This window comes from Jaculus jaculus, chromosome 11 (genome assembly GCF_020740685.1).
Source record: "Jaculus jaculus isolate mJacJac1 chromosome 11, mJacJac1.mat.Y.cur, whole genome shotgun sequence".
Classification (NCBI taxonomy): domain Eukaryota; kingdom Metazoa; phylum Chordata; class Mammalia; order Rodentia; family Dipodidae; genus Jaculus; species Jaculus jaculus.
In genome coordinates, this window is record NC_059112.1 from 61,778,027 (window position 1) to 61,798,313 (window position 20,287).

Sequence of the window (20,287 nt, forward strand, 5' to 3'; positions counted from 1 at the left end):
ACCTAGACAAGTGCCTTAAGTGCTAAGCCATCACTGCAGCCTTTGCCCCATTTCTTTTCTTTCTTTTTTTTTTTAAATTTCAAAAGACAACTTTATCCATATAGGAGCCTCTCAAACAGAACATAGAGAAGTTAGGTGCAGTTATTAAAATACACTCTTGCCAAATGATTTAATATTAGAATACAACAGGAAGCGAGGACATGAAGGGCAAGCCATTGGTCCATCACAGGGCCCAAGTCAGACCCACCTACTCCTGCCCATGTGGGGCAACCACATGTAGGTGAAGGTCCCCTCCTTCCCACAAACTTACACTTCTTTCTCCTTCTCTATTCTTCCCCACATCCTCCAGAGCAGGAAGAGGCACCATCCCAGATCCACACGATTCCACCTCACGTAACGACAAACAGGCTATCTGTGCCTTCCGTGGCCTGGGGTGAGGGTGAATGCGACAGTAGGAAAAGGACACAGAGGGAGGCAAGAGCACTTTGGCTGGCAGTGCCCAGAGAAATAGGGTAATGGCAGGTATACCAACCAAGAGGTGGGATCCCAGAACTCATGAAAGCCCCCATCCTGCCCACTCTGAAGTTCTCAGGGGAGTACAGCAAGCTCAGAGCAGGGATTATCAGGATGATTCAATTCTGTCTCAAAACTGGTAGATGACACCATTCCAACAGGGGCTTCTAGAGGGACAGGACCTTATGAGTGCACTTTGAGCACAGAAAGACACGAAGAGGCGATTTGGGACCTAGTGTATATTGGGCTCACCCCTAGGCTGTTCTGGCATCTGCTTAGACTAATCCCTCAGCCTCAACCAACCTACAGCTGTCTCTGACCAGGAAGGGGCTTTGTGGTCCAGTGCTGGAAACACACATCACAGGTGAGGGCTGCAAGTCTTCAGGATGTTACAACCTCTCCTGGTGCCCAAAAGAATGACTTTTCAGACATGCAGACTCCTGGTAGTTGTCAAGAGAGTCTTGCAGTCAAGAGAGACAAATGAAAATCAGCTTTGAGATATAATAGCACCCACTAATTTGATCTCAGTGTTCAAGGTCCAACTGCAAGTCACAGTGAGTGTGCCTCCACACTGGGCATGTCTGCTGTTCTTCTGAAGACGACACTCCAGCTGGCCATTTCACTACTTGGAGGACAGCTCCCTTTCCTGGGCTGAACCTGGTCAAGCTACAACCCATTCATCCACCCACCTCAGCTCATTCCAAGTTCCCACAAGTCACCTTTGTGTCACTAGGTGGAAGTGCTTAGAATGGCTCCTACTCTTGGCACACGCTAATCCTTGCAAACAGGCAAGCTCGACAGGTTCAAACTTTGTGAATCCCAGCGACCACTGCCATTCACAGGCCTGGCTCTGACAACCATGGTAAGCTTCCCCCAACCCTACAGTACAAGGGAAAGGTATTCCCAAATGTTCAAACTCTGCCTACCCGAGCCCTGTCACCTGGGACGCCTCCCCCCACCCACTCATTGGAAGCTAAAATCATTAATGCACAAATGAAATCCAAAGACACCAAGGATCAAGAAAGAACAGGCTCTGAATTCCCTCCTGCGGAGCTTTCTAGGGTTAGCTGAGAATGAGCCCTTCAGCACCTACAGGAGCCACTCAGAGTTTATGGTTTCATTTTCCCAACAATGCCCCTTTGAGGACTTCAAATTTGTTCCAAAACTCACCACCAAACTCCCCAACCTTCATCCATCCCTCTTGGGAACTTCAAAATAAAAATGGCCATTCTGCCTGGCAACAGGTCCTCTTCTAGGGCGTCTTTTCTCGTCCAGGGGCTGCAGTTCTGATGTGCCGCGAGGATCCAGCGCCAGCCTCTATGGGCTGCGTCACATGACTGCACAGCATGAATGTTGTTTTCGGGCAGTTTTATAGAAGGCTTCCGACTGGGTTCCCAGTACTTCTGATTTGGACACCAAGTCATCGAGCTTCTCGCCTCGCTCTAACAAAGACTCCATGGTGTTGTGCAGAATGATTTTGGTCTCATCTAGTTCAGCTTGCACTTTACTCATGGGATCAGCATCTCGGGGGTTCTGGTATCTACTAAGGTAACCATCCAAAGCTGTGTACTGAATTGTAGCTGGGGATCCTAGTGGCCAGTCTATCCTGTCAACCTGTTCGGAGAATTCTTCTAGTACCTTCTCCAGTAAGGTAAAGGCCACTCGGGATGGGTATTCACTGTCCACAATGACCACACCTGCAAGACTACCATTCCGGACATAGACGTGGCACAGATACTCTTGTTGTTTGACAGAAGCTCTGCTGCCTTTCGCCGAGCGCTCCACAATCGGTTGACTCGTGAAGGCCATGAATTCCCGAACGCTGGGCCTCTGGAAGAAGCTGAAGGAAGACATGTCGTAGGCGGCCTTGAGCAGCACTGCCCTGGGCTCGCTTTTGTACAGGACGCTCAGGCTGCACAGCTGAATGGCGCCGGCAGGGTCCACTCAGCGCGAGCCGCTGGGCCCGGCCTTAGAAGCGCCACGGCCCGCCACCGCCGCCGCCGCCACCGCCACCGCCACCGCCGCCGGCCCCGGGGGCTGCATCGGCCTCTCTGGCCCCCATTTATTAATGTAGGTTCTAGGGATTTAACTCAGTTCTTCATGCTTGCAAGGCAAGGTAATTTACCAACTAAGCCATCTCCAAGTTTATTTTCACTGAATGGACAGACCACACTTTGTTTGGCCAGCTTGGGTTACCCTGTCTCAAAAACCAAAACCAAACAAACAAAAAACCAACACCCACAAACAAACAAAAAGGAGTGAAATTGTAGCCTCACATTACAATACATTATACATTATAGTATATATATCTCAAAATGGAACCTAGGCCTAAATGTAGAACTATACAACTCCTAGAACAAAGATCAGATGAGGGCTGAAGAGATGGTTTAGTGGCTTAATGTTTGCTTGCAAAGTCTGACAACCAGGGTGGTACCCATGTAAAGCCAGATGCACAAAGTGCCCTGCCTTGCCTGTACTCACTCTTTCCTTTCTTTCTCTCTCAAATAAATAAATTTCAAATAAATAAATAATATAGTTTTTTCTTTACAGAAAAAAACTTGACACAGCTTCTTCAGGCATTGGATTCGGCAGTGATTTCTTATCTACAACCCCAAAGTGGATATACTTCCTGAATCAACAGTGAACTCCTGTGCATCAAAGGACTTTATTATCAGGGCTAGGCAGCCTTATACTACACAGGTACTTTGCCTGTGTTGGCTTGCTTCATCCTTCAAATAGTTCAAAGAGGAAAGGAGCAAGTGCACTTCTACATGTTTCCTTGGTAGTGCTGGGGATGCTCTGGCACTGAGCTGCATCCATAGCCCTGTGGACACTGTTTCGTGAGAGTCTTCCTCAACTACCCCTCTGACTACAGACAACCTTGCTGCTGAGAGGTCTTCTGACCATCTGATGAAACAACATTTGTCCATGCTTGACATCTGTGTTCTCCCCACACCAAGTCTCTGCAACCCTGTTACTGTTCAACCTTCACCGGAAGGACAGAGCCGAGGATGGGACAATCTTGCTTTCAATGATGCTTCAAAGAAGTTGAGTAAGTTCCCTGAGAGCACACAGCCAAAAAGAGGAAGGGCTGGAGTTAGACCTATTCTGAGAGTTGGGTCTTTTATGAAACAGGACATCCACAGGCAGGAGCTGCCCAGACCAACCTGAGATTGGCAAGTTCCGAGGACCCCTCTCCTTCCTCTTGTAAGTGCCAGTACTGCCTCAAGAGGAATCCTGTCCATTCTCCAGGTAACCCTAAATACCATGCAACACCCTACGCTTGTCATGGTGAACCAGAGGGAGTGGAGAGTCTTGGATTAGAATACTCTGGATTTTCCAGAAGCAATATGGGGCCCTTGCTTATCATGGCACTTCCCTAGCTTTGGCTCGCCCACCTTGATGACAGATACTACCATGCCTGAGGTGGCTCTATTTGCTACCACATATCCTGCCAGGTGACAGCTTGCCTGGCCCAGCACACCTCCAGATGCCAGGAAGCTCTCTACTCCCAGAGTGGGTGAGCAGTGAGGGTGGCACGTGGCTTCAAGCCATGCCTGCCTGGTGGCTCAGGTCTTGTGGTCCTCCAGAAAGACAGTCATGAACAATTTAGTTTCCTGCCCTTCCCCCAACCCTGAGAGCTTGCTTGCTATGGAAGCCAAATTTAAGGTCTATTCCTCATGGTGAGGTTTTATATCTGCAGTAGCAGAAACAGCTTTGGAGCTGCTGTGAGCCCAGATAAGGATGAGGCTGTGGCAGAAGCCACTAGAAATCACCTTAGAAGGCAAGGCTGGTGACCTGAGGCTACCTGAGAAACTGAAAATTATTTTCTTCCTAAAGTATCTGGATTGCTCTTTGGCCATTAGGGATGTTCCAAAGGTCCTTCAAGATTTGGCTTCACTGTTTTTTTTTTTTTTTTCAAGGCAGGGTCTTCACTCTAGCCCAGGCTGACCTGGAACTCACTCTGTAGTCCCAGGCTGTCCACTACATCTGGCTCACTTTTCTCATTCTTCTCAGAGCTCAGCAAGCCAGTAGTTTTGTTTTTGCTTATCATTTCAGTTTCCCTTTAAAAGTGTCACATGAAAAAATAATATGTTTATTATAGATAATATGAAAGACATATTAGAAAATACAAGAGAACACACAAAAATTAGCTTTAACCAGGCATAGTGTTGCAGACCTTTAATCCCAGCACTTAGGAGGCAGAGAGGAAGGATTGATATGAGTTCTGTAGTGGATGGCTCCAGGCTTCAGGGCTATCTCTGTTGTGGGGCTGTAGAAGACTTGCCTGGAATGCACAAGGCCTTGGGTTTGATTCCCAGCACCAAACCAGATGTAAAACAACCTCAATCAGTCTTATTTGTATGTGGTATATAAGGCTGTACTGCTGGTGTCTCTGACAAATTCTGGGACTTTGGAGTCTGTGTAAGACACTCAACTTTGGTGTGTGGGGCACTGGTTTTTACTTTTGTTTTGTTTTGGTTTTTCAAGGTAGGGTCTCACTGTAGCTCAGACTGACGTGAAATTCATTGTGTAGTCTCAGGGTGGCCTCAAACTCATGGCAATCCTCCTACCTTTGCCTTCTGAGTGCTGGGATTAAAGGCACATGCCACCATGCCTGGCCTTGTTTTGGTTTTTAATTATCTTTGTGTATATGTGCATGATGTATCTCTCTGTGTATTTCTGTGAGTGTGGGTGTGTGCATGCAATGGCATGTACATAGAAGTCAGAAGACAACCCCAACTATTGGGCCTCACCTCTCACGTTGTTTGATGCAGGGTCTGTTGTTCACTGCTGAGAATGGCACGTTGGCTGGCCATTGAGCTTCAGGGATTCTCCTATCTCCATCTCTCATCTCCTCATACAAGAACTGGAATTATAGATGATCATTCCTGTGTCTGGTTTTATGTAGGATCTGGGGATCTGAATTCAGGTCGACACTGAAGCATCTCCCCAGTCCCTCTACTATTTGTTTACTCCACAGGAAATGGTCACTAAGCAGATACCAAGAGCCACATGTGCCAAGAACCAAGGCAAACAAGCCTGGACAGGTCTGGCCCAGTGTACTTCCTTTGTAAAACAGAGTTACTACTTTAAAAAATATTTATTTATTTACTTATTTGACAGAGAAATAGGGGGAGAGAGAGAGAGAGAGGGAAAAAGAATGGATGTGCCAGGGCCTCCAGCCACTGCAAATGAACTCCAGATGCTTGTGCCCCTTTGTGCATCTGGCTAATGTGGGTCCTGAGGAATCAAACCTGGGTTCTTTGGCCTTGCAGGCCTTAGTTGCTAAGCCATCTCTTCATCCCTAGAGTTACTACTTCTATGGAGGAGGTAGAAGGAGGAGACCTGAGCAGGTGCTGAACAGAGAAGAGCAGAGAGCAGTGGAGAAGCAGCTACACGGTCTACCTCAGAAGGGGGTGTTCCTGTTGATCTAGGAAGGATGGGACCATCTTCATGCTGGGGGCAGAATTCTAGGCCCAGAGAGCAGCAAATACAAAGGTCCTGAGATCTTATGCATGGATTGATGTGGTCGTCCCATCAACATTCATTGCAGTATGGTATGTGCTGGGCCCAGGACTGGTGAGGGTTCTGGGAAGCTGCCCTGCCTCTTGCCTGGCCAGAGCTTGGACATGAGGAGGAAAGATCAGAGGATCTACTGGAGGGGACTCATTTTCTCCTGCCTGCATCTCCTGAGATCATCAGTTAAGCAACTGACCCACTGAACCATTGCTTCAGGGACTTATAGACTGATTTTTGATCAGGTGCTTAGTTTATTCATTTGTCCAGCAAGCCTTGGCTGTGGGATACAAGTGGTAAACAAGGAAATTGAAGCACCATTTTGAAGAAGGAAGCAGCTCCATGAAGATGAAACAGCCTGGGCAAAGGTTCTGCAGCCCAGTTTGCACTGATGCACACCTGTGCATGCGTGTTTGTGTGTGTCACCAGGAAGCTATCTCTTTCTACATCTGTTGAACATATATTTTGCCCATAACAAATTAACCCTAATTTGAAGGAGCTGCCAACAAAGAGGTGTCCCCATCTCTGGCCACACACAGAATATGGGTCTTCTGGAAACCAGCAAAGTGCTGCCTCCCACAGGCTGGCATAGCCTCCTCCCCAGGCAGGCTGAGCAATAGTGGGTAGTTCAGTGGTGGGGAGAATAAGGCTGCATTATGAGAGTTCCACAAGATGTTCAGGGCCCCACAGAAGACCCCAGTGTATCCAGGGAGGTCAGGCTGTAGCTCAGAATAGCTTATTGAGGCTGGCTTGTGGGCCAGGAGAGTGGCAGGAAGAGCCAATCTTTTTATTTAAAGAGGAGGTTTGGCTCAGATTGAACAGAGATGCACACATGCCATCCATATGTAGCCTTTGAGAGGCCCCTGGCTCTGGGAGGCCATATAGGTGGGTATGGATGTAGCAAGTCTAAGTCTATGACCCACAGGTAGATTGTCTGATCCTGGGAGGAGGTTATCCCCATGTCTTCCTTCCTTCTACCTCCCACCTCAGAAAGTGACAAAAGGTTTCCATTTCCAAATGAAGCCAGTGGCCAGTGAAAACACCCTCTAAGGCTCTGTGCACCAGGATGCAAAGAACAAAGCTCCTCCCCAGTTTAGGAAGTGAGCACCCTTAGGAGCTCCATTCTGCAGATGAAGGGTCAGAGAGTACCAGTCATCTGGTCAGATTAACCATTAATGCATGATAGATGAAGGCTGAAGCCTAGATTGGCTTGAGTCCAGACCTCTTTTATTACTGTGGTATGTGAGGTGTTGCTGTTACTTTCTCATTTCTGAGCAAAACAATTGACCAGCATAAGTTTATGGAGAGAAAGTTTTATCATGGCACATCTGGGCATCACATCTTGTCACATGTCTGGATGGAAGTAGTCTAACTACTGGGCATGCAGCTGGGCTAATAAAATTCAAGGCCCACCCCCAGTTACACACCTCCTCCAATAAGGCTCTACCTCCCAAAGACTCCAACAGCAGGGGCTAAGTATGAGGTTTAATCACAAGCACATGAGCTATGAGGGACATTTTACTTTTAAACTACCAAATGGGGTATGTGCATATGTGCAAGGAGTGTGTTGTGTGTCGTATATATGTACACAGGTGTAATTGTGTGATAAATATGACATGGTATGGTGTGTATGACATATGATGAGTGTGATATTTTATGGTATGATGTAGGTGTGATGTGTGCAGATGTGATGTGTAGTTTGATGTGTCTATGTGTTGCTTGATGAGAGGGACAGCCAAGCTCCCTGTCAGCCGCTGGTAGGAATAGATTCTGGGAAACTCTACCACCAGTGACTAAGCAAAGCACTATTTGTCAAGCAGGGCTCTCCTTCGTGGGTTAGGCTTTGGAGATCTGGCTCCATTTTTGCAAAGCTAATAGCAGCAGAAGAAGCAAGGCCCCAGGGCAGGGATAGGAAGCTTGGGGAAAATCTAACAATTCTGGGCTATGGCCAGCTCTGTGTCCACCTGGTTCCTGCCCATCCTCCCCTCAGAACTTCAGAGGGTATCGCTATCAGCTCTGGTTGATCTTTTCCCATATGTAAAATGCCCTGGAGACAGATTACAAATCCTGTTGTACCCTTTGTCACTCCTGCCACACAGGTCCCTGGACTTGGCACTCTGATAACACTGTTACATATGCTATATGGCTTCCAGCCTTCTCTGGGGGAGGGGCACACTGCCAAAGGGTATTCCCCAGAGCTGTTGCCCAGACTCAAGTGGTCTCGTGACTTCTGAGCTTGCAGCCCTCTCTCCAGCACTTGCTGCAGCAGATGCCTGGCTATATTCTAGGTTATTTTTTTTTCTTTTCTTTTCCTTTCTTTTTGTTTGTTTTTTGGTTTTTCAAGGTAGGGTCTCACTCTAGCCCAGGTTGACCTGTAATTCACTATGTAGACTCAGGGTGGCCTTAAACACACGGTGACAACGATCCTCCTACCTCTGCCTCTCTGATTCTCAAGTTCTGGAATTAAAGGCATGTGCTACCACACCAGGTCATTTTCCTTTTTTGTTTTAATTTTTGTGCATTTATTTATTTGTAAGGAAAGATAGAATAGGTATGTCAGGGCCTCTAGCCACTACAAACGAACTCCAGATGCATGTGTCACTTTGTGCATCTGGCTTCACATGGGTAGGTACTGAGAACTCAAACTCCTGTGGTTAGGCTTCACAGGCAAGTGCCTCAACCACTGAGCCATCTCTCCAGGCCCCTGGTTATATTCTTGAGCTGAACCCCTCTTTGGCATGGGGGAGGTGTTACTATAGGTGTTACTTTGACCTTAAAGGAAATTATCTCAAGATGTTATGGCCAGAAACATTGTGAATGCAGCACAGATTCTGGGACTTAGGAATTGGGTGAGACACAGAGAGGCCTCCGGCTTACCTGCTCTTCATGTGTCTGGGCTGTTCACTCTCTTCTGTCTACTGGAGGCCTTAGTTCTTCTCCATAGGACCTATCCCCACAGCCCATCCAGGGTCTATTCTGTTTCTCACAGCATAGTGGCTTCCTAGAGAGAGTATACCCAAGGACGGGGATGGTGAAAGATAAAGACCTAAACGTGGGACACAGACACAACCCCCAGCACCTAGTGGACAAAATATCCAAGTCATGGTATAAGGAAGATGGAAGGGATTTCACTCACTTAGGAAGTTGCAATCTATACACATGCTGTCCCATAGCTAGCACAGGGCCAGGCCCCAGAAGGTCCTCAGGATATTTTAGTAGGTCCACAGAATTCATGGATTTCTCATCTCAGGGTCCAGAAGAGGAAAGGAGGCCCAATGAGCTACAGTAATTGACTGAAGGCCTTGGCCCTGCTCAAAGCTGTACCACATTGCCCCCTAGTGATCACAGAACAGGTGCAAGGCCCAGGGCTCCCACTGATATGTGCCACCATGCCCAGCCTTGACCACTCTCTATGTGAAGGTCATATGTGAGCTCCAATGTCATGTCCCAGTGCCAGTCAAGACAAGTGACTGGGAAATGAAATCCTCCCTACTTTGGAGTTCAGGACAGATGACACCAGGGACTCTGTCCATCCTGGACTAACCTAGAGCAAGACTGGGCATCTGTCACCTAGCCATATGAGAAGCAAATGGAATGTTGTTTAGGCCTTTATCACCTCTCCATACTCACCCACAGGGCTAAGGAGGTGAGCAAGGGCTGGTATAAGGCCTCACCTATGATACACGCTCAGCTTTGCCCTTGCTGGCTGTGGACCAGGAGCAGCAAAGACCTGAGGTGAGCCTCTGCCAAGGCACCTGAGAGTCGGTGCCATGGAGTTGAGGGTTTTGGTGTAAGGTGTCCATATTGCCTGGATCTGGAGAGAGAAGACAGGACTGACCCTTCCTTAGAGAAAGTCTTCTAGGAGGAAAAAGCACAAGTTCCTCTAAGGTAGCTGTCAAGGGTGCTGCACTGAATGGTCAAAGCCACCTTCAGGAGTGTGCATGCTGTGAGTCTCTTTACTCAATATTCTTTTTCTTTTAATATTTTTTTTGTTCATTATTTATTTATTTATTTGAGAGGGACAGACACAGAGAGAAAGACAGAGGGAGAGGGAGAGAATGGGCGCGCCAGGGCTTCCAGCCCCTGCAAACGAACTCCAGATGCGTGCGCCCCCTTGTGCATCTGGCTAAACGTGGGATCTGGGGAACCAAGCCTTGAACTGGGGTCCTTAGGCTTCACAGGCAAGCACTTAACCGCTAAGCCATCTCTCCAGCCCTCAATATTCTTTTTGTTGTTGTTTTGGATATGTGTGTACATGGGTATGTATCTAGACTCTAAGTAGTGTGCAATGTGATTTATGTGTGGTGTATGTACCTGTAGGTGCAGATGTGTGTGCCCTGCATGTGGAGGCCAGAGGAGATCACTGGGTGCTCTCCTCTTTCTGTTCATCCACCTGCTTCCTGGAAGAGATGGAGTCTCTTGCTCCACCTAGAGTTGACATATTTTGTCAGTTTTTTCTTTTAAAAAAATTTATTTAATTTATTTTTCTTTTTTTTGAGGTCAGGTCTCGTTGTAGCCCAGGCTGACCTGGAATTCATTATGTAGTCTCAGGGTGGCCTCAAACTCATGGCGATACTCCTACCTCTGCCTCCTGAATGCTGGGATTAAAGGTGTGTGTCACCATCACCCAGCAATTTATTAATTTTTATTTGAGACAGGGAGAAAGAGGGAGAGAGAGAGAGAGGAAGAGAATGAGCACATCAGGACCTTTAGCCACAGCAAACAAACTCCAGACACATGGGCCACCTTGTGCCTATGGCTTATGTGGGATCTGAAGAATTGAACCTGGGTCCTTAGGCACAGCAGGCAAGCACCTTAACCATGATGCCATATCTCCAGCCCTTTCATTTTTTTTTTTCCCATCAGCAAGCACCAGTGATTCTACTGTAGTCAGCTTCATGTTACTGTCAGAAAGCACCTGACCAAGAGCAGCTTGTGGGAGGAAAAGGTTTGTTTTGGCTTACAGATTTGAGGGGAAGCTCCATGATGCCTGGAGAAAATGATGGCAAGAGCAGAGGGTGAACATCACCGCTTGGCCAACATCAAACAGCAGGAGGAGAGTGTCCCAAACACTGGTGAGGGGAAGCTGACTATAACACCCACAAGCCTGCCCCCTCAACAATACATCACCTCCAGGAGGCTCCAATTCCCAAATTGCCACTAGCTGGAGACCTAGCATTCACAACACATAAGTTTATGAGGGACACCTGAATCAAACCACTACATCCTTCCCTGGCCCCCATAAACTAATAACCATGTATGATGTAAAATGCAATACCTTCAGGCCAACTTTAAATTCCTCATATTTTTTATCAATCCCAATGACATTCAAACATCCCCATAGTCCAAGGTCTTTTAACTAAACCATAATACAAAAAAACCCCATAATGGTATAGAATAAACTTCCACAGTACCAAAGATGGCATTGGTCATAACAAAGAAAGATTAAAGCAATACAAGATTAAACCAGGGCAAACATCAAACTCTGTAGCTCCAAGTCCAACAACTCTAGCCAGTGACAAGTTTCCAAGTCTAACCTATGAGCAGTCTCTGGAGGTCCAATTCTGCCCCTCTAGCTAGGCTACTCACAGTCCCAGAAAATTTCATCCAGTGCCAGCAGCTCTCCTTGGCAGCCATCCCATAATCCTGGCATCTCCACTGGGTCTCCACTGCAACCCACAGTTTATATTCATGGCTCCATTGGCCTCCGTGCAGGTAATTCAACAAGCCTGCTTCACACTGTGCATGGCAATTTCTAAAAAACAAAACCATGATGTAAATTTAATGGCACTATTTTTCCTGCATTTGTTACGCTCCATAGTACCATGTTGGGTACCATCTTGTTAATCCATGGTGGAATAAAACAGACTTTGAAGAACAGGTCACTCTTTCAGCATTCAGACCCCCTCTCTGGAACATCCTGGATAATAGTGTGTCAGAGAAGCACTTAATCCACTGAGCCTTCTTGTGTCAGTCAATGTCTCTGAGTGCTCCTGTTAACACAAACACACACACACACACACACACACACACACACACACACGCTAGAAGAAGGAGCAATCTCAGCAATATCTTTGAGACACACCTACAACTCAAGGACCAAAGGATAAGTCTGAAAAAAAGATGCACTTAAAGTGCAGTCCAAGGGGGAGACCTGGGGGTAGAAGCAACACCATAGGGGTCTTGCCTAGTCAGCTACCTCCTCCTCTTCCTCCCCCCTCCTCCTCATTGTCCCCTTCCATTCATTCTACATACATTGCTTAATACCTGCTCTGTGTCAGGCACTAGATGCTATAGGTTCCGAGTAGACAAAAGGGACAAAGGCCAAGATCTACCCTTGTTGGGGAGGTTAAGTAAATCCCTAAATGATCATACTCCTTGAGGGAAACAAGAGTGGTGAGGGCCATAGCCTTCTTCTCATTGTATCCTCCTCTCTGATAGAAAAACAGCTAATTGTGCCCTGGGCTCCAGCTTCATTTCTTGTCCATGGTCTGTGATAGTGTCTCATGGCTCTGACTCTCCAGTGTCCAGTGATCCTTGGATGATGGAGTTTGAGTTTCCTGAAGGCAAGGACTGCCTGTTTTAAGGTCTTACCTGTCTCCGCAATGCCACTAGGTCTGCCCTGCAGCCAGGGAATTCTGAGATAGCTCATTGACATTCATCATCCCTCCTATTTCTGCCCATGGCTTCACCAATCATAAGCAGAACCCCTCGCCCCTTAGTATCATTCTTCATTTTAGGAATGAAAGATGTAGAGCATTTTGGAAAATGTTCTTGAACCACTGCTTTCAACTTCTTAGCATGTGAAAGGAGTCTTCTTAGCAAGGGAATTCTACAAGCATGTACCAACATTCCTGATGTGATTAGAACAAGGTCCTATGGATGCTTGTGCTATATTTAACCAGTTTGGTCCTGGAAGTATGATTAGGACTAAGTTAGCATCTGTTCTTGACCTTCCCATGGTGTTGATTTCCTGACAAACATGTTTGAATTCCTTTCCTTGACTTTCTATCCCAATGGGAGTACCTAGCTTTTGTGTAGTTCACTCATTCAGCCAATATGACAATCATGACAACTACTCATTTAACAACTATCTGAATAAGCAAAGCACAATGCTATCTGTTGAGAATACAGCCAAGCCATGCAGGAGTCACAGGGCTATTCAATGTCATGCCTGCAGCTTGTGAGGTAGGCTAACTGGATCGTGCCACCGCCATTGTCACAAAGGACACACTGGTTGGCTCCCAGGATAAAACAAGGCTAGAGGGAGATAAGAGGTCAGTGCAGGGGTAGGGGCCATAGAACAAGATTCTGGCTTGATTCTAATGTCCAGATGAACTAGGAACAGCTTAAGGCAATGGCCAAAGTACCTGACTTGGGGTTTTTGAGCCTCCCCTCCTCCCCACAACACATCATTTCCCCTTGGCTTTGGCTGTCAGGTGCTGTGTGGAGAGCAGGAAAAGAGATGCAGGAGATCCAAGACTGCTGAGCTGTGGAGTCAGGGAGGAGATACACAGCCTGGAATAGGCAGGGCCATGATGGGGAAGAACATGGGGGAAGCACTGGAATAAATACAAATCCCTGAAAATTTTCTGAGTCAGAAAGTAATAGGATCCCAAAGCAAGACTCTTTCTTCTTTTTCCTTTCTTTCTTTCTCTCTTTTCTTTCTTTTTTGGTTTTTCAAGGTAGAATCTCACTCTAGCCCAGGCTGACCTGGAATCCACTATGTAGTCTCAGGGTGGCCCTAAACTCATGGTGATCCTCCTACTTCAACCTGGGGATTAAAGGTATGCGTCATCAAACCCTGCCCACTTAAATTTTTTTGTAGACAGGGAAGATCTCACTCCCAGGCTTGCCTTGATCTATGTAGCTCAGACTGGCCTCAAACTGAAGGTTCCTTTGCCATGTGCCACTTTATTTTGCTCCAGCCTCTACTCATGAGGTAAGATGGTAGCTTTCATCTGTCTTGTACTATGCAAATCAATTCCAAATCCCCAATCCAAAAGGTCATGAAGAAATCTCTATTTAGAAACTTGGGAAGAACCTAGTAAGTGGAATTCCAGAATCCAAGGTCCCTTGGTGATAAACTGCACAGGTAATCTTGTAAATTAACATTTGAACCAGAACTTTTGTATGTATTGCAATAAATTTTTGTATGATTAACTTTAGAATGTTAAGCTAAGACTCTTATTGGTTATATTACCTCAAACTAATTTATTTTTGTTGTTTTTTGTTTTTTAAGGTAGAGTCTCGCTGTAGCTCAGGCTGACTTCAAACTCCCGGTGATTCTCCTACCTATGCCTCCTGTGTGCTGAGATTAAAGGTGTGTGCCACCATGCCTGGCCTTTTATAATTAAATATGTAAGTAACACAAAAGGTTATCTCATGGTATACTTAACTTACCTTCTTTGGAACTTATAGTTATTATGTAGATACTGAATCTCAGGTTTAAAAATATTTTTTCAGTTGCCTTACTATATATATAATCTTTTGTTTTGTCTTGTTTTTTTGGGGTAGGGTCTCACTCTAGCTCAGGCTGACCTGGATTTCACTATGTAGTTTCAGGGTAGCCTCGAACTCATGGTGATCCTCCTACCTCTGCCTCCCAAATGCTGAGATTAAAGGCATGTGCTACTACACCTGGAAAATTTTTAATCTTTTAAAAAATACTTTATTTTTGTGTGTATGTGTATATAAGTGTGCCAGGGTCTGTTGCTGCTGCAAATGAATACCTGTCTGACTGGGTGGCTGGGAATTGAATCCACACTGTTGGGCTTTGCAGGCAAGCAACTTTAATTGCTGTGCAGTCTATTTTATTTTTTTATTTTTTGAGGTAAGTTATTACTCTAGCCCAGGCTGACCTGGAATTCACTATGTAGTCTCACAGTGGCCTTGAACTCATGGCAATCCTCCTACCTCTGCTTCCCAAGTGCTGGGATTAAAGGTGTGTGCCACCATACCCAGCTTTAAAATTTTTTTAAATCTATTTATTTATTGGATTTTCGAGGTAGGGTCTCACTCTAGCCCAGACTGACCTGGGATTTACTATGCAATCTCAGGGTGGCCTAGAATTTATGGTGATCCTCCTACCTCTGCCTCCCAAGTGCTTAAATTAAAGGCATGTGCCACCAAGCTTGGTTATTTCAATCTATTTATAAGCAGAGAGATAAGGGGTACACCAGGGTCTCCTGCCACTGCAAACAAACTCCAGATGCACGCACCACCTCGTGCATCTGGCTGTACATGGGTACTGGGGAATTGAATCTGGGCCTTCAGGCCTTGCAAACAAGCACCTAAACCACTGAGCCATTTCTACAGCCAAGCTCCCTTATTTTTAATCTTAACCATAAGTTTAGGGTTGGAGAGATGATTTAGTGGTTAAGAAGCTTACTTGTGAAGATTAAGGTCCCATGTTCAATTCTCCAGGACCCACGTAAGCCAGAAGCACAAAGTGACTCAAGCACACAAGGTCACACACGTGCACAGGGTGGTGCATGCATCTGAGTTCGATTGCAGTGGCTGGAGGCCCTGGTGTGTCAATATGCTCCCTCTTTCTCTCACATTAAAAAAAAAAAAAAAAAAAAAGAAACCAGTCTGTTGGGCTTGCCTCAGGAAAAAAAAAAAAAAATAAAAAAAATAAAACTATTTTAGGGCTGAAGACATGGCTGAGTGGTTAAGAAGCTTGCCTACAAAGTCTAAGGACCTGAGTTTGATGCCCCAGTACCCACATGAAGCCAGATGAAAAAGGTGGCACATGCATTTGGAGTTAATTTTCAGCTCTCTGCTTCTTTCTCAAATAAATAAATATTTAAAAATTATTTTAGGGGCTGGAAAGATGGCTCAGTGGTTAAAGGCACTTACTTGCAAAACACGATGACCTGGATTTGGTTCCCCAGTACCCATGGAAAGCCAGATGCATAAAGTGGCCCATGTGTCTGGAGTTCATTTGCAGTGGCAGGAGGTCCTAGTGGGCCCATACTGTCTCTCAAATAAATATTAGGCTGGAGCAATGGCTCAGTGGTTAAAGTGCTTGCCTGCAGTCATAACTCAGGTTCAATTCCCCAGCACCCACGTAAACCAGATGCACACAGTGGCACATGCAGTTTGCAGTAGCTAGAAGACCTGGCATCCCTATTCTCTTTCTTCTCTCTCTCTCTTTCTGCTTGCAAATAAATTTAAAACATACAATAAAATATTAAGAAATCTTACCAGGCATGAAGTCCCTGCCTTTAATCCTGAATTTGGGAGGCAGAGGTAGGATTGCTGAGGCCTCCCTGAGACTACATAGTGAATTCCAGGTCAGCCTGGGCTGAAGTGAGACCCTACCTTGAAAAAACAATAATTAAAAAAAAAGTAAAAAAGTAAATCTCAGTTTGGGCACTGGGTAGATAGCTCAGTGAGGAGCAAGAGTGTTTTCAGTCCAAGCATGAGGTCTAAGATGAGGCCTGAGTTATATTCCCAACACCCACATCTACCAAAAACTAAAAATCAGGCATGGAATACACACTGGTAACCTTAGTCCCATGGGGGAGCAGAGACAGAATTATTGCTCCCCCCAGCACCTCCAGGTTCAGTGAGACTTCAAGGAAACATTATGGAAGAACAAGACACCCAAGGATCTCCTCTAGTCTTTATATACATGCCAAATAGGATGCATACATCTGCATACACTACACACACAAACACACACACACAAAGCTGTTTTGGGGGGCTGGAGAGATGGCTCAGTGGTTAAGGTATTTGTCTGCAAAGCCTAATGACCTGGGTTTGATAAGCATGCATCTGGAGTTTTTAGCAGCTGGAGGCCCTAGTAAACCTATTCTGCCTCTGCTTACAAGTAAATATTTTTTCAAAAAACATTTTTTTTAAGACAGGGTCTTGCTAGTTGCTAAGGCTGGCTTGGAACTCACTCTAGCCTAGACTGGCCTCAGGACTACAAACAAGCATGTGCTACCATGTCCAAACTTTCCCAAATACACTGACAGCTGAGAAGATACCAACTCAGCAGCCACAGAGATCTAGACAAAAACAAAGCCACTTTTACTGAGTGTTACCTTAATGCTACTAGCTGGAAAAGCCACCTTAAAGGGCAGTAAAGTTTAAAAATGAAGACCTGGGGCTGGAGAACTGGATGGTTTAGTGGTGAAGGCACTTGCCTGCGAAGCCTAAGAACTCATGATCTAATCTCCAGGTCCCATGTAAGCTAGATGCAGTGACACAAGCTTGCAATGTCGCACAACGGGGTGCACATATTTGGAGTTTGTTTGCAGCCGATGAAGGCCCTGGCACACCCATTCTCTCTCTCTGCCTCTTAATACATTAAAAAAAAAAAAAAAAAGGAAAAACTGGTAGAATATAAATCAAAAGACTGTTGTATACCAATGGGTTTTCAAGCATTCACTGTTGACAGGGCGAAAGAACAAAACCCACCACTGCTCACACACAGATCCAGGGGAAATAATACACAGTGTTGTCAACCAGTAGCTCAGGCCCTGTTTCTGGCAGCCTTCGGAAGAAGAAACCTCCAAGTTTTCCTTTATCCCAACACTAAAACCATGAGCAACACTTATTTTCAAACAAAACAGGAAAAATGTAATTACTTTTAGAAGTAATTACATTCTTTTCCAATTAAATTTAAAGTTTTAATTAATACTTGCTATAAACCAAACACTGACAATCCAAACACAGAGATGCTATGGAGAAGCGAGGACTGTGAGTCATACAACTTCAGAACTCCTTGCGAAAAAAATCCAGTATGTTTTCTTGGGCAATTATCTTACTTGCTTTGGGTTATAATCCATGCTATGTTAAGTTGACTATTAAGTAATGCCAAATAATGTACTGCCTACGTCAAAGAAGCCTTCAGGAAACAAAATCACAGTCAAGATTTAATAACAAGGCTTTAATGGCTTGGTCATTTTTCTTGTGATACTATAAATATATAAATCTTGACAAGGTAAGTTAGTTGCGTAGGAATATCCACAAAAGTAACAGTTTTTCCGTATTACACTGTTTTAAGTTCATTCTTTTGGCTTCGCCAGCCTCCCCTCAACCCCCAAGAGCTTTCAGATTACAAGTGGAAGACACTTTCTGCATGGAAGGTAGAAAATAAGCTTTCAAATTTCATCCTCCAAAATCATACAGATGCCTGATCACAAGATCTTGAATGTGAGTCTTGTTGCAGAAGGGTCGTGGGTTCAGAGCTGGGGCCTGTCACTGCAACACGGGAAGTAGTCTTCTGTACGAAACAAGACAGGCGGCTTGTAGGCGGCGCGCTGCTGCCGGGTGGGAGACTTGCTGAAGAGCGCGGGCACGCTGATGGTGTGCAGCAGTCGCTGGAACGCCCGGGGGTAGGTTCCCAGGTCGGCCTCGGCCCTGGTGACCTGCTCCTCCATCTCCGCTACGCTGCGGCCGACCATCCTCACAAAGGCTTCCAGCCCGTCAATCTTGCTGTAGATGCGCCTCATCTCCGCGGCTTTCGCGTAAATGCGAGGCACGCCCTCGTTAACCACGAGGGACGAATCACCACGAATCATATCTAGCATGCCCACAAACTCGTCCACCCTGGTGAGCAGGTCCTCGAGGCTGGCGTCCAGGGCCTCCACCTCGGGCAGCGTCCCGACGCCCGGCAGCAGGCAGGCAGCATAGCCCGAGGCGGTGCGGCGCAGCAGCGGATGGTCGCGGCCGGGCGCGCCGTCCTCGGGATCCTCGACCTCCCACGGCCCCGACGCGCTGCTGTGGCTCTGCGACACATTACCGCTGTCTCTGCTCCAAGCGGCACCCGACAGCTCCGCCTCCTCCGCCGGAGCCTCTCGCCGTGGCCCGCCGACCGCCGGGCTACCTTCCATTGCCCGCCTCCCGTAGCTTCCGATGCGGCGCGCTTGTCGCGAGAGCACGCTTCCGGCGCAGGCGCGTACGTCACGCCCGCTTCCCTGTACGGGCTGCTGATTAAGGGCGGTCCCTCCCACTCCCCCCCTCCCCCCGCTGTGCACACTTATGCGCGCGCGCACTAGATAGCTATGCATCAATTCGGTAGATTGAGTAGATGGCTACATAGATACATATAATTGATAGATGTGTAATGAATGCAGCTTCCCAGCATGTTTGTATGAAAACTGTGTTAGGGGTCTTCACAGAAAAAGAGTAAGATATAGAGGGCAGAGATAAATAAATGAACATGTAAGTGGAAGAGGAATACAATGAAGTACGTGGGTCTAAGGGTGCCCACCGACGCCAGTCTACACTGACGTCCTTAAAACTCTTAGAAACACCAAAGTTGGTGCTTCGGAGTACTACACAGTCTGATCAAATTCAGTCCCCATCATATGACCTCTTGGATGCTTAGGCCTCCTTGTTCCACATTGTCTGCTGAAAAACTTAAGGTTGAGATGACCTTATCTTCAAGGCATTTGTAAGTGGGACTTTTGCCTAACAATGCACTATTGGATGATGAAAGAGCATTGAAAAAAATCAAGAAGGAGGGGCTGGAGAGATAGCTTAGTGGTTAAGGCTCTTGCCTGCAGAGCCTAACTACCCGGATTTGAATCCCCAGTACCCTCCTAAAGCCAGATGCACATAGTGACACATGCATCTGGAATCTGTTTGCAGTGGCTGGAGGCTCTGGTATGCCCATTTCTCTGTCTTTCTTCTCTCTCTCTCTCTCTCTCCTTGCAAATAAATAAGATTTAAAGAGGGAAATCAAAAACTTTCTAGGGCAAGAGAGATGGCTTAGCAGTTAACGTACTTGCCTTCAAATCCAAAGTACTCAGGTTCTATTCCACAGTACCCACCCCCACAAAGCCAGGTGCACAAGGTGGCACATGCTTCTGGTGTTTGTTTGCAGTGGTTAGAGTACCTGGTGCATCCATTCTTTCTCTTTCTTGCTCTCTCAAATAGTTAAATAAATAAAACATTAAAAAATTCTAAAACCAAAATGTTAATGAAAGCATTACACACCAAAACCTATGAGATACAAGGAAGGCAGCTACAAGAAGGACATATATAGCTTTAAAGGCTCACATTAAAAAATTAGAGAGGCCACAAATAAAAAACTTAATGCTATACTTGTGAAATACTGAAGATAAGGATAAATTAATAAAATATAAACAAAAACATAAAGAATCAATGGAACAAAGAATTGGCTCTTTGAAAGGACAAACAAGATAATAAACTCTTAGTGAAACTAAGTAAAAGAGAGAGGAGACCCAAACTAATAAAACTAGAGCTGAAACTGGAACCATTACAACAGATACCA

At 46.0% G+C, this 20,287-nt stretch overlaps 2 protein-coding genes across 2 annotated transcripts; both read right to left on the reverse strand.

The window, feature by feature from the left end:
* Window positions 1-1,811: 1,811 nt before the first annotated feature.
* On the reverse strand, window positions 1,812-2,556 carry LOC101610519 (synaptobrevin homolog YKT6-like). The gene is made up of 2 exons (XM_045161266.1): window positions 2,482-2,556; window positions 1,812-2,433 (listed from the first exon to the last, which is right to left on the reverse strand). Exons 1-2 carry the CDS (start codon window positions 2,554-2,556, stop codon window positions 1,843-1,845), a joined length of 666 nt encoding a protein of 221 aa, XP_045017201.1. The 3' UTR covers window positions 1,812-1,842.
* Window positions 2,557-17,602: 15,046 nt separating this feature from the next.
* Window positions 17,603-18,900, reverse strand: Bloc1s4 (biogenesis of lysosomal organelles complex 1 subunit 4). Its single transcript, XM_004655985.2, has one exon. The coding sequence runs from the start codon at window positions 18,879-18,881 to the stop codon at window positions 18,231-18,233; it is 651 nt and encodes a 216-aa protein (XP_004656042.1). The 5' UTR covers window positions 18,882-18,900; the 3' UTR covers window positions 17,603-18,230.
* Window positions 18,901-20,287: the final 1,387 nt, after the last annotated feature.